Raw genomic sequence first — 15107 nt, forward strand, 5'->3', positions numbered from 1 at the left:
AAATTTATTTCTATAAGGTTCCCAACCATTTTCATTATTGACCAATAATGAATTCTTGTACTTATTTCTTTTAAATAGGTATAATAGAGAATGAGAATTGATACCAAAAAAGCCTAAAGCAAGATGTCATTTTTAAAAACAAAAAATAAGTTGGCTAGAATTTTTTTTTTTGTCAATCTAAGATATGAGAGAAGAAAGGAGGTAATTTTTTTATTTTTTTTTCTGGAAAAATGAGAGGTAAGATTTTGAGACGAGAATAAGAATAAAATATACGGAAAGGTAGAAATATAAATATTCCCAAAAACAAATCAAAATCATATTTATATTTTATACGATAGTTCTTAAATCATAATACCCTCTAAGATTTGGTCATGCTACCTCTGTCTTCTCCGTCTCCGAGGCGTTTTCTAGGGAAGATTTCTCTGTATTCTCTTCTGTTCCTCTAATTTCGTCTTTCGGATCTTCATATCACTGAGTTTCTGAGGTAACTATCGGTCAATTCGATGATTTTTGATCGAATTCTGTAATATTTATTGATTTGAAACGTCTTAATTTTTTTTGTTTGCGTCTTGCATTGTACCAGTAATTCTTGCAGCTGGGAAATGGAACCTGAGGTCATAGATTCAAACATGCTGTTGCCACAGCATCTGAGTTTTAAAAAGGTACAAATGTCGGAGAAATACCCAAAGGGGCAAGCAAGAGGCAGGCATTGGAAGCATTTGAAGCAGATACTTCAAGCTGAAAATTACCTAGCTTATCCTTCAAGTGAGCCCAACTGTGAGTCCCAACGCTTTTTCTCCCTTTTTTGGTTCCTTCTCCTGATGTTGCTGATTTACTATGAGATGTATTCCATATTCTTTCTTGTTCTTTGTTTTGACATAACAATTATGTGTGATATAAATGTCTTCATACTGAAGTTTTAGCCTTTTATGTGTTCGCATAACATTCATACTAATAATGGATAATCTAATAAACTGTAGCCTTATTGAATCAAACTTTACAGCGCTTATGTTGGTGAATAGAATTGTGTAGAAGATTCCAGCGTATAACTTGATTAACTTATACTAGGGGCATTCTTAACTAACTTCATGGGTTGCAAAATGAAGGTATCTGGCTTGTTTCTAAATTTCTATCATGGACAATGGCTGTACGCATTGTGCTCTAGCATTCTCTATCTTATTGACACACTCTATTCTCCCTGACATTCGGGCCCCTTGTTGATGACAGCACCCCCCTCTTGTGCTCTGTTTCCTGGGCATGGGGATTCCGTTCCCCATAACAGGCGTGTGATCCTTTCTTCTTTTATTTTGTAGTTGTGAGAGATTGTTTCTGATATTATTTTAGTAGATTGTTTTCAAGATCACCAAGGTTATGGCTTAGACAAGTTGTTTAGTTGAAGTAAAGAAAAAAATTCTTGAGGAAGGTTGTTTGGACCTGTAACACCAGCTTGATGTGCAAACCTATTCTACCAAACTTCTTTCCTTGGGGAAGAAATGGAAGGTGATGGATAACCTGTCAAATGTCATATTTGACATCATTGCTGGAAACATTACATTGCAAAAAATGGTTGTCATTGACCAAATGGGAGTAAGGACCCAGCTTTTCTTCACTTTATTTCTTCAGATATGATATCCCTGCAAGGAACTGTTTCAAAATTTGAGAAGTTGCTGGTAATCTGAAGAAAAGAGAGAGAGAAGGAAATCACCTAATGGAGCTCTATTTAAATTTTGTCCCATTGAAAATCTAATTGAACTCCTAGGTCTTTATATAAGGAAATTAGGATTCTCGCTTTGAATTATTCTATCCTAAAAGAAACCAGACACCACTATCAGTAATGCTGCATAGGTATTCTAACATTTCAATAAGGTGGTGCCATATTATTTGTACTGATAATGGCTTGTTGTGCGGCTTGGACCTAAATCAGCAAGTTATGTGTCTGTCATAAGTTTGTTCTTTTTCAGTTACTACCTCATGTGCAGACAGAGTATGCTAATATAAGATGTTGAAATTTCCATGGAAACTATTTTTGTGCTTGTAACATGTTGGTATCATTTTCATCTCTCTTGGTTCAACTCAACGCAACTCAACTCATTCCAGCTGAACAGGGTTTGCTACATGGATAATTTAGGGATGGATCATGGAGGATATAGCCTTTGGCAGGACCTTTTTTATTTAAGTTTATTGAGAATTCTTCAAAATGCCGGGCAAAAATTGTAGAATTTGTTGCAAATCACCCAATGGAATTGTTTGAAATAGAAAAGGATGGGAATATATCAATTATCCAACTCTCAAATTAGTGGTATCTCACCCATTCTGTCTCATGGAGTAAAGCACAAAGCTATGTTTGTTAATTTCTCAATCTCATTAATCAAAATCAGGTACCAGGCCGTAGCCCCTTATAAACTTACGTAGTAGACTCAGAAACAGGCTCAAACACAAAAGGAAAGGCCTAAAATAATACTTAACTAACATAGCAACATAAACTGGCTATAAAACTAAATTAATGAAATGATTAACTCAAAACTGGACCCTAGCTAAACTAATAAGGTAACTCCCGTTTTCCTAGTTTCTACTTGTATTTTAGTCTCATTAAATTGGCTAACTACAAACTGAACACATTAAGTAGAAGGTCTAATATACAGAAAACTCATCCCAAGGTTTATTTCCACCTTAATAAGTCCTTTAAGGGACATACAGACTTTAATTCTCCCCTGCTTTAAAGAAAAAAAAATTTGATGCAAAATAGAAAATTAACTTTTTGTAGTTAACTTTCATCTTCAACCTTAACAGAGTACTTAGACATCTGGTGAATGTTAGAAGTGTATTTAGAACTTTATCTTTAAAGAAATATAGTGGCATGACAAACAATATGTGCTTGATTTTGAAATCAATAGTCATGTCCAAGTAGTCTTCTCCAAATGTGTCTTCAACCTTCCCTGCTTCAACTTGTAACTGTTTTTAAGCAGTGGCAGAGCTAGGAATCTAGGATTTAACATCCGCCTGGGGGGGGTGAATAATGATTATAAAATTTCTACAACTAATATTAAAAAAAAAATACTAGGCATTAATTCAAAATCCATTTAGTTTCTGACAAAAACAAGAACAAGTGAAAAGCCACAAAACAAATTTATGTGAATAGGGTTGACCTCCCCTTGGCCGAACCCTAAAGTGGGCCTCTCTAGGGCTGGCCAAACCCTTTAGGAGGGGTATTTTGGTCACTTTAGCCCAATTTAGTGGCTTTTTTATTTTTTATTTTCAGAATTCTATGTTTTATTTTCTAAAGAGTTTCAGTTAGTTAGGAAGTCCAGTTTTGAGTTAATTAAGAGTCCTTGAGTTTTTAGTCCTTCACATGTCAATTAGAATTTAGCATTTGCTAATTAGAGTTTCAAGTTAATTAGAATTTTATTTCAACAAGGGTCAATCAGGGTCCGGTTAATCTTTTAATTATTATTTCAATGGTTGTGATTAATATGGTGGGATCCCAATGTATAAAGGAGTCCCACTTAGAGTTAAGGTCTTTTAGTAGGCTATAAACAAAGCCTACTCTTTCTTTGTAAGTTTAAGTCTAATTATGTGAATAAGAATATTGAGTTTGAGGATTATGGTTCCTTTTAAGGGGGCCATGGCGGATTTTGAGAAAAAGCTTGTCTAGCACTCTTCTTCAACAACTCCAGCAACTTCTTCCAATTCTAGCAGCCATTGACAGCCAGCAGCAGCCGCCCTAAACAAGTACAACACCCAAGAGCCTCTCCCCTACCTTGCAATCCAACCAAGAACCCTCCCCTTCCTTCCGTCTCTCTTTCACAAGCTTCCCCAACCCCTCCCACACCCCAGCAACGGCCAAGATACCTTCCCTCATCTCTGTTGCACCTGGACAGCAACATTTCTGGCCTCCTATGACACCCTAGGTCCCCTCCCCCCCCCTGCAATACTATCCTCCTCTACACCCTATGGCGCCTCTCCCCGTTTTGTTTTTTCCTTTGTCCCTCTCTCTGTCTCTTATCTCTTGCTGTAGAAAGAAAAAAGCAGAAAACAGAAAAAAGAAAAAGAAATGAAGAAAATAAAAGAAGGATTTGAAAGATTGCCCAAGGTTCAAGGTTCCTCTTCTAACATCTCCCAAAACCAATGTATAGTGATCCAAATTATCTCATTCTTCTTTCTCGTCAACCTCAAGGTGATTTTGGATATCTCAAAACCATCCCATAGGGAATTGATAAAACCCTAATGTTTTCCTTTTCTCCCAAAGTTATCCCAATCCATCTGATTTGTGATAATAGAGCTTTTCCCATACAGTTTTAGATTGCCCCTTGTCATCCCATTATAGTCTTAGAATCACCCTTGGTTGCTTACATCATCCCATTAATTTCCTGGAAGATTTTGGGTGATTTTAGGAAAATTATTCAAGAAACCCTAGCCCTAAAAGTCGGGTTCACATCACACATTTCTAATGTCAATATCAGAGTTGAACTTGACAATCTTTGAGATAGTGAAAATCCTCAATGATTGATTATGTACTAATCTTCTTTGTGATTTCCTTATCAATATATAGAATCATTGAGTCTATGAGAGCATCATCCTCCATCTTGTTTTGTAATTTAGTTTTAATAATCCTCATAGCAGAAAATGCTTGTTCTGAAGTTATAGTAGAAATTGGAAGAGTAATCAAGAGGGCGATCAATTGATAAATAAGTAGGTAGATGTCCGATCTTGTTGTCTTCACCAACCACTGGTACAAACTACTAATAGTTGATATGTTTTGATAATTTGAACCTTTGAATACATCAACCTCATAATGTCATAGTTGTAGTTTCAAGTGGTCTCTCTCATGCTTAGTGAAATCTTGGAGATAATATTTAGCCACAAGCTTGCATAGATGATCAATAAAATGCACCACTAGGCCAAAGAGAAACAAGAATAAACAACCCAAAAGCCGTGGACATTGCAGCTCCTCAATGACACCACCGAGCAAAAAAAGCCGAAGTGTTGTCACGAAACACATGTGAGGGACCCGACCCCTCTCCAACAAATTGAACACACCAAGGACAAAAAGCCACACTAAAAGAACACCAGCCAAAAGCCACCCACAACACAAGAACAAGCCGAGAGTGAGAAGATGAAATCACAAGAGCTAGACCGCAAAGCGACAAAGTGTACGGATGCAAAATTGCATTAAATGAAACAAAACAAAACAAACGAGGTCAATGTATACATGGTCCTTCAACCGGAGAGTCCCCTCGGGATCAAGAAATCACAATAGCATAAGCATGTCATCAAACTGAGAAAGATCAAGTGAGAACGAGAGACCGGCCGGAAAGCCAACGATAAGCCCGCACCAACCAAGCATCAGGAGATCAAATAGGCAACGAAGCATAAGAGCGAACCCACGGCGCAAGAGGCACAGCAAGATTGATGATAGACACAACGAAGAAAAACCAAGGCTTGACACGGGGGCAACGCAACAAAGGCAATGCAAACAATGAGCAAAACAGGAAAAAAACGCAAGGACAAAGGGAACACAAGGCGAACCCACCACACCACAAAGCTCCATCAAACGGATGACCCTACAAAAAAACCCACAAGATAAGGCAGCAGGTTAGATAAGCCCAAAAGAGACACACACCCAAAACAAAGAGATACAACAAGCAAAAGAGGAAGAGGAAAGCAAAGAGATGGGATGCAAAGCCGATAGCTCCTGCCACCCACAAGAAAAGGAAGAAAGAAAGCAGCAACAAAGGAAAAAAAGCGGAACCAGAGCAGGGCCCCCAGCAGAACCGCACCAACACAAAGCCCCGACCCCAGCCACCCCCCAGCCCCAAACAGCCCCCAACCCCAAACCGACGCAAACGCCCCACAAGCCCCCACGGAACCGAGGAACAATCAGGGCACGGAAACCACCAGAGGCCCCCGAGAAGACCAGGACAGAGGCCCACAACACCCCCGAGCCACCGCCCAAGGGAAAGGGAAACGCGGGCAGCCAGAGAGCCCAAGATCCAGGGTGGAAGATGCCACGTCAAGACGAACCCGGTCAGAGTACCGTGCTAGCAGTTAGGTATGGTCACCGCCCCCGAAGCAAGCTGGTAAAGGCTGTGACGGCCAATGACTTTCTTCAGTTGGGAAACATGAAATGAATCTGTGAGGTAGGGGGTAGTTGGCAGGTCTTAAGCTACAGGTCTTATTCACTGCACAACTGGATAAGGGCCATAGAATCGGGGCTGAGCTTTTCATGTGGCCTGTGAGCTAATTTCTTGAATCGGTAGGGCCGTAGCTTCAAGAAGGCTGAATCTCCCACACTATAAGTGACTTCTCGCCGATGCTGATTGGCAGACCAACGCATCAGTTCTTGTGCTTACACAAGGTCGGCTTTCAATTCATCCAGAATTCTGTCTTACTCCTTAAGGTAGGTGTCAACCTCATCTACCCCAGTAGGATGCCCATCCCAACGGAGCACTGAAGGAGGCTCGCATCCATACACTGCTTGAAACGGGGTCATCTTTGTAGAAGAGTGGTAGGTAGTGTTATACCAATATTCTGCCCATGGAAGCCAATTGGGCCAGTCCTTGGGCTGCCGGGCACAAAAACTGCGCAAATAAATTTCCAAACAGTGGTTAGCGATCTCCATTTGGCAGTCCGTTTGTGGGTGGTAGGCATTGCTGTATTGGAGGTGAATGCCAGGAATCTTGAACAATGCTGTCCAAAAGTGACTGAGGAAGAGTTGATCTTGATCGGTGACAATTGACTACAGCAACCCATGCAGTTTAACAATTTCTCTGCTGAATTGTTTGGCCACATCACTTGCTGTATATGGATGGGAGAGGATGACAAAATGCCCATACTTAGTTAACTTGTCTACCACAACCAGGATTGAATCTCTTCCTTGTGTCCTTTGGCAGTCCACTAATGAAATCCATGCTGATACCTTCCCAAACTTGCTCGGGAATGGGTAGGGGCTGGAGAAGTCCCAGGGGGGCCTCATGGACTGATGTTTATTCTGTTGGCAGGTGTCACAGGCAGCCACAAACTCACGGATGGAGTGTTTTATGCCAACCCGACATACTACAGCGACAATGCATTTATAGGTTTGGAGAAACCCGGAATGGCCTCCACATGGAATGGAATGTAACTCAGTGATTAACTTGGTGATCAAGGGAGAGTTTTCCGCTACCACCAGCCTTTCCTTGTGGGACAACACTCCATTCTTTAACTGATACTTAGGGTGTTCAGGTGAACCCTTGGGTAAGTCTTGTGTGATGGTCCGATAGCAGGGGTAATTACTAACTTCTTCCATCAACTGCTCCCCGTCTTGCCAAATATTTGTGGTAAGTGCTGCTAGCTGAACTTCTCCTTCAGTTTGCCGTGATAAGGTGTCGGCTGGCTTGTTTTCTATTCCCAGCGTGTAAACAATTTCAAAGTTGTAGCCTAATAGTTTAACAATCCATTTCTGTTGATCTGTAGCCAAGAACTTTTGCTCTAAGAGGTACTTCAAACTACACTGGTCTGTCTGAACCTTGAAGCGACGGCTAGATCAATTGCCATCAGCTCCTTTTCATAAATAGACTTGGCTTGGGGCCTTGGGGATAAAGCTTGGCTCCAATATGCTATGGGATGACCCTCTTGCATTAGAACAACCCCTAGTCCAAGCCCTGAGGCATCAGTCTCCACCACAAATTCCTTGTTAAAATCAGGCATTGCAAGTACCGGCACCACTAGTCATTGCATCCCTAAGTGACTGAAAGGCTATCTTAGCTTCAACACTCTAATTAAAGGCATCTTTTCGCAGCATTTGTGTTAGGGGGGCAGCAATCTTCTCATAATCCTTGACAAATCTTTGATTATACCCAGTCAGTCCTAGAAACCCCTGTAAGACCCTCAAATCTTTTGAAACTAGCCAATCAAGCATGCTTTTTATTTTCTTCCGATTGGTAGCTACCCCTTTGGTTGAGATGATGTGCCCTGGATACTCAAGCTCACCCACTCCAAATGAACACTTTTTCTTGTTGACCACTATATTGATTTTGTGCTAGTAAAGAAAAGGCAGCTCGCAAGTGGCTGATATGCTCTTCTTGGGATTTGCTGAATACCAAAAATGTCATTGAAGAATACAAGTATAAACTTCTGTAAGTGGTCTCTAAATACCTCATTCATCAACACCTTAAAAGTTGTAGGAGCATTTGCAGACCAAACAACATGATGAGGAACTCATAGTAGCCATTGTGTGTTTTAAAAGCAATCTTCTCAACATCGTTCATAGCCATCTTGATTTGGTGGTTCCCAGCCTTGAGGTCCAGCTTAGTGAACACCATGACGCCCCCAATTCATCTAACAACTCATCTATTACGGGAATGGGAAATTTGTCCAGTATGGTAATTTTGTTCAAGGTGCGGTAGTCAACACAAAACCTTAATCCCCCATCTTTTTTTCCGAACTAGCAACACCGTGCTAGAGAAGGGTTTGATACTTGGTCGGATTATTTCTGCGGCTAACATCACACTTAACACCATTCCACTTCATTTTTTTGTGCATGAGGGTAACAATAGGGTTTGATATTAGGCAGGTTGCTACCATATATGAGTTTGATACGATAGTCAGTGCGTAGGCTAGTGTGCTCGATAAAGAGGTGCTCAAAATCAGACAACTCTTCCAACAATGGATAGGTTGGAGATATTTTCCTCTACTTCCTCTTGTATTAATGGTTGAAGCCAAAATCCCTCTCCACCAGCCTATGTCATCTTCCATAGCCCACGTACTGTGGTTTCCTTCCAAACATTAGAGAGTGGTCTCTTTGCAACTTGATGTGCTTTCCATTCCATTTGAACCTTAAGGTTTGCTTCCTCCAGTTACACTAGACTTCCCCTAGAGTGGTTAACTAGTTTATGCCTAGAATCACGTCAACGTTGCCTAGATTAAAGGGTAGCAAGTCCAGAGCGAAGGTAGCACCACCTAGTCCAACCGGTACTCCTCGATAGATCCCTTGCCTCGCAATGCCTTGTCCATCTCCCCCATCACCCTAAATCGCTTCCCCTGTAGCTTTAGACCCAATTTCTCAGCCAATTTGCAACTCACAAAGGTGTGCATGGCTCCATAGTCAACCAACATCACTGTAGGGTGCCCCTGAACCATCGCTATTACTTTGAGGGTGTTTGGAGAGGTGATTGCTACTAGGGAGTTGTTGGATAACTCCGTTTCCACATTTGGTAACCTCCCTTGCTCACTTTCAATCTCACCACCGCTTGGATTTGGGTTTTCTTCTTTGTTCCGTTGCAATACTAGGAGTTGTTTGTTGGGGCAAACATGGTCACGCGAAAAGGTATGTCGCACTTGTAGCAAAGGCCTCATTTGTACTTCAATTATTGCTTTATGGGTGTCGAGTATCGATAATTTGAGCCCCTTCAACCCCTGAATACACCGTTGCCTAAGAGGACAATGTCGGTAGAGATTAGGCCATTGATATGGGTGGGGTTGGCTTTGGGTCAAGTTCTCGGTATGAAATGATCAAATCGGAATTTGTTAGGTTGTGAAAGTGGACCTTGGGTTATAATTGGTTGGTGGGCCTTTAAAAGTTGAGTGCAAATCAAGTGTTTGGGCCTGATTGGGCATTGGGCCTTCTAGGCTCGCAAGACTTGGTTTTGGGCCTCCACCGCCTGTGCTTGATCCATTAAATGGCCCTGGGTATGAGGGAAAAATATCCTCACTTTAGCTTTTGTCTCCTCCTTCAATCCAGTCGTGAACAATTCTCTCAACCACTCGGGGTCTCTACCAGAAGTTGCCGCCAACAGCCATTCAAATTTCTCCCTACACTCAATCACCATGCCCAATTGTTTTAGGGTTATGAGTTCTTCTCGAGGAGTTCCCAATTGTGAGAATCCAAAACGTTTGATTATTCCATCTCATGAAATTGAAGCCACCCAATGTTTCTCCATCAAAGCATACCAAGGCTGTCATCAATCTCTCTTCCTTCCGTACTCCATTGATGGTGAAATATCATTTAGTGCATGTTGCCCACCCCATGGGATCGTCGCCTAGTAAACAAAGGCAACTCCAACCGGTGTTGGTAAGTTTCCCTTCGATTTCCTCTTGTGAAATCATGTAATGTTTCTTCTTTCTCAACATGTGAGGTTTCACAATTGGCATCTTGGGGTTGCTTCCCATTTCCCATAAGGTTTGTAATTTGTGATTCATCTCCTGTTGATGTCTTGGCATATTCCTCCTCATGTAAGCCCTTACTTCCGCTATGAAGATTTCCGAACGTTGCCTACCCAACTCAATTTGTCCCTATAATTCTTGAATACTTGTTTGTAAACCTTGAACATATTTTTCTATTTCACCCACACTCCCTTCCACCCTTGTATTCACCATACCCCTAGGATCAAATGTGCTCTGATACCAGATTGATAGCTCCCGTTCTCACTTGACAAGAATTAATTGAAAAGAAATGTAACAACAAAGGAAAAATAAAGTCCAGATTACCTAGAGTCTAGGGCTCCCTAGCAGTAACGTGCTACTAACACAATAGTCTTCTTCCTTGATTCCCTAGTCTGTCCCCTCCCAGCCTCCTCAACCTCTCATAACCGGTTGCATAACTGTCCCATCATTGGCCCTCTATGTGTCCCTTAATTCCTCTTTTTATTCTGATGTGTATTTTACACTTATGAGTCTGGCCACTGGTATTATAATTATAACACTACCTAGCAGGCCTCCCACGAGTATAGACTTGTGTGACTAGAGGCCCATCATTCTGCCTAATAGTTGGTGAATCTCGTGAATCTACAAGAGAACAGATAACTATTGTTTTAAGGTTTGTTCTTTGTTGACAAAGTAGGTTTTGAGCAAGAACGCTTTTTTTATTTTTTATTTTATTAATATTTTTATTTTTATCTAGTTTATGTTTTTGATACAAAGGCATTGACTTTGAAGATTGTTATTTTTTTCTACTCTTTCTCATCATGGGCTTAACATTCACAACATTTGAGGTCAAGGATATGATAGAGCAAGTAATATGCAAGGTGAGTGGAATGGGTTACAAGCCTTAGTAGTTGTTGACCGTCCATATGCCTATTATGTTTACTGTTTTGGTCATCGTTTGCAATTGGCATTTGTTACAACATCTAGAAGTGTTAACCCAATTGAGAAATTCTTCTCTAAATTGGTGTCTATCATCAATCTTGTTAGTGTCTTATACAAGCGAAATGATGAGTTAAAAGCTGCTCATATTTTTGAAATTGCCTACTTGATCTATATTGATGAACTTGAGACTAGTAGTAGACTTATTTAGATTGGAACTTTACAACGGCTTGGAGGTACTCATTGGGGCTCTCGCTTGAAATCCATCTTAAGATTGATGAATATGTTTGGTGCCACTTGTGATGTCTTGATCACCATGATTGATGAGGGGACTACATCATAATGAGTTGAAGTGGAACCAACCCATGATACGTTAATTCCCTTTGATTTTTTGTTAACTCTGTATCTAATGCAAGAAATTATGAACATCACTGATGTACTTTGTCAAGCTTTGCAACGGAAGTTTGAAGACATTTAAAATGCTATTCATCTTCTCTTTGCTCAAACAAGTTTGTTCAAGAAATGAGAGATGTTAAATGTGATGGGTTTTTAGCTAAAGTGATATCTTTTAGTGTAAAGCATAACATTGATGTCTTTGATATGAATATACAATTTGTGTGAAGAAAGGGTTTAAGCTTGCCATTAACATGATGAATTTACAGAATTATAGTTGAACAACATTATCGAACAAATATTTTTTATCTACAATTGGTAATTGGTTGAAGGAGCTAAATAGTAGGTACAACGAGTATGTTTTTGAGTTGCTTACTTTTAGTTCTTCTTTGGATCCTAAAAGTGGATGCGAAAATTTTAAAATTGATAATCTTTGCAAGCTTGTGTCTAAATATTATCCTAAGATTTTTACTAAGTAGGAGAGAGATCACTTGAAACTACAACTACATCATTATGAGGTTGATGTTGTCAAGGTTCAACACTGTTAGTAGTTTGTATCAGTGGTTGGTAAAGACAACAAGATCTGACATCTATCTACTTATTTATTGATTGATCGTCCTCTTGATTACTCTTCCATTTCTACTACAATCAGAACAAACATTTTTTGCCATGAGGATTATTGAAACTGAAATAAGGAACAAGATGGAGGATGATTTTTCACAGACTATGATTATATATAGTGAAAAGGAAATTGCTGAGGAGATTAGTATAGAATCAATCATTGAGGATTTTCACAATCTCAAAGATTGTAGAGTTCCACTCTGATATTTACGTTGGACATGTGTTTTGTGGTTTTTCACTTGTTCTTGTTTTCCTAGAAGCTAATATTGGTTTTAGATTAATACCTGATATTTTTTGTTTCAATATTAGTGGTCAAAATTTTGTAATCATTATTCGCCACCCCCCCCCCCCCCCCATCCTCGGATGTTAAATTCTGGCTCAACCCTTGGTGAACAATAAAGTTTGACCTATGAAGCCTTCTGTATATTTGCATGTATGTCCTTGCATACACTGATGCCATCCAATGGCATTCTTTAGTAAAATTGATCATCATTTGTTCTTCGTCTTCATTGAGAGACTTAAGTCTCAGTGTTAGGAATATTTTGCTGATAAGGAAAGATGGTGGTGGTGATGTTTGACAGAGATCATCTGTGTGAGTTTTTGGTCCATCTTTCTTTAAGCATAAAAAAGAGAAAGTAGTTAACTCAAATAGATAATGCAAGGAGCTATTGTTAGATATTTCGAAGTTGTGGTTCTCTTCCAGTCTGCTAACATCTAGATGCTGTATGAGTACTTGTTTTGAAGATTTTCCTGCCAACCATTTAAGAGTATTTAAGGGGTCTTACTAATTATTATGTGTGGACATTACAAGCAAAGGTTTTGATTGTTTATTTTGTTGGAGAGAAACTAAAAGCATATCTTTTTGGGTTTATGGTTTGGACTGACAATATGTATTTATTCTATTTTTGGTATTGTATGAGCTCTGATGTAGTGAAAAACATTCTTTGTCTGAATGAATAGTGAATCATTACTTAATTTCTTATGCAAATAACTTAAGAGGATAAAAAGAATAAGATAATAGTTTTCTCAGAAATTTTCAAATTTCAGTTGACATTTTTCTCTACTCAATCAAGTTGCAGAAAGTATTTTTTACTCAGTCAAGTTGTGGAAAGCATTCTACCAAAAAATTTATAGTGTTTGAGAATCAACTTCAAGGCACACTAGAGTTTTATATTTAATTTTTTTTTTCTTGGTATTTATTTTCAGATGTTAATATTGAGTCACCCCCCTCTATGTATCCATCAAAGAAATACTGTGATATAACAGGATTTGAGGTATGTCTCATTCTCCTGTTTCACTGTTTGAGAATAATGTTTCTTCTTGTATTTCCTTAAACTGTGATGCTCTACTATTTTTTTATTTGTATGTGCTTGTGGTGATTTTGATGACTGCATCAAACGGGATTTTGATCTCCTTTAATTACTAATATGTTGCTTATACTGGGAACTAAATCACAGCATGAACTCTTTGCAGATATCCTGATTTTTAACCGCTTTTGTTAGAAACAAAAATGAGATTCCTCTCCTCTGTCCATCAGATTCTTCCCTCTTTAGCTGTTTCAAACTATCTTCCATGAGTACCATTTGACAGGAGAATCAGGTTAATCAGTATCTCTGATTTGTAGATACGTGAGATCTCCTGAATCTTCCTGTCTTCTGTTTCAGACCTGAAGTTCCTTTGATTATTTTGAATCTAAATATTGAACTTGAGTTTACTTTTGGGGTCAAGTTATTCAACCTGAATCTTTGGCTGATCTGCCTTTTTTATTCTGAGTAATTAGAAACATCATAGTTCCTGAACTTTACTGCTTCAGATTTAACTATTGTGTAATTCCTCTTAATCTAATCCTTAGAACTCTGCTGTATTCTGAAGACCACCTAAGCTGCGTGATTGTGACTTATGAGTGATTGCTAAAGTAACCAGATCCATTAGTTAGATTATGAATTGTGAATTTAACTTGAATTTGGATGGATAATGTATCTTGAAAGCACTGAGTAGGAAGCAAAGACCCATGTAGCCTACCCCTTTAAGTTGGGAAAATGCCTATGTAGTTCTAGGCTCATTACAATGAAAACACATTGGTGATAGACCAAACACATACACAATCCCAATTCAAATATTATCAGTAAATAAGCCCAACGGTGTTTTATCTGCATCTAACCCATCTTGGACTTATTGAGAATTATTATTGAAAGAACTGCAAGTTTTCAGTGTTACCCTGGTTTACAAAAACACATCGTTTTCCTCTTTTATTTGTGCAGGCACCATATGTAGATCCAAGGACAAACCTCCGTTATGCAAATACTGAGGTCTTCAAGATAGTTAGGTCACTACCCAATGAGTATGTTCAAAGGTACCTGGCTCTTAGAAATGCTGCAGTTGTGTTGAGATAAATTGTGAGCATGAGAAATTTGGGGTTGACTGATTCTATCATTTGAGGGAATCACTAGGGGGATGGTGTGGGTTATTTTGGAATGATGACTATGAATCACCCAATGTCCCTTTTTTGTAAAGTAATACTGCTCTATTTAATATGAAAGAAAACCTTGATTAGAATAAGGTAATCTGGATGATGAATTTACACACTGACAATGTTGGAGTTCTGGCTCCAAATGCTTTGACAATTGCAGACTTCATGCTTCTGCTTCTGCATCACGGTTTTAACCTGCTAACATTACACCACTCGCATACTGTGAACCTAGGTGATGGTTTCTTTTTAACTTACATACCAAAACAGCAGCTTGGAGATACTGTTCTATGAGTGTGGATCATCTCCCCATAGTGCTCCCCCAACGACGTTACAATCACAAATTATGTGAGGCCCACAAGTAAAAGATAATGAAATATTAAAAAAAAAAAAAAAAAAAAAAAAACTCCATCACCCTAACCCTGTGGGTCCCCCAGTAATTCAGGGTCAACAGCCGTTGGGGGAGAGGAATTGGACTCCGGTTCTGTAAATTCAAAAGTATGCAATAGAAGTGGGAGTTGGAGACCAATATCCAGTCTGATTATTCCCTTCATGAAATTACCAACCT

General features: G+C 39.3%; 1 protein-coding gene across 1 annotated transcript; it reads left to right on the top strand.

The window, feature by feature from the left end:
• Window positions 1-346: 346 nt before the first annotated feature.
• Window positions 347-14701, top strand: LOC149015396 (chromatin-remodeling complex subunit). The gene is made up of 4 exons (XM_089157250.1): window positions 347-484; window positions 584-777; window positions 13279-13346; window positions 14334-14701. The coding sequence occupies exons 2-4, from the start codon at window positions 603-605 to the stop codon at window positions 14463-14465; spliced, it is 375 nt and encodes a 124-aa protein (XP_089013376.1). The 5' UTR covers window positions 347-484; window positions 584-602; the 3' UTR covers window positions 14466-14701.
• Window positions 14702-15107: the final 406 nt, after the last annotated feature.

This window comes from Hakea prostrata, chromosome 5 (genome assembly GCF_041222555.1).
Source record: "Hakea prostrata isolate BN-2017 chromosome 5, UWA_Hpros_2, whole genome shotgun sequence".
Lineage (NCBI taxonomy): Eukaryota > Viridiplantae > Streptophyta > Magnoliopsida > Proteales > Proteaceae > Hakea > Hakea prostrata.

What these genes read in the sequence shown, in the direction of transcription:
- LOC149015396 (XM_089157250.1), top strand. Translation starts at nt 603, where the DNA reads ATGGAACCTGAGGTCATAGATTCAAACATGCTGTTGCCACAGCATCTG. An exon ending in TCCTTCAAGTGAGCCCAACT is followed by an intron (nt 778 to 13,278) that starts GTGAGTCCCAAC and finishes ATTTATTTTCAG; the next exon opens with ATGTTAATATTGAGTCACCC. An exon ending in GTGATATAACAGGATTTGAG is followed by an intron (nt 13,347 to 14,333) that starts GTATGTCTCATT and finishes TTATTTGTGCAG; the next exon opens with GCACCATATGTAGATCCAAG.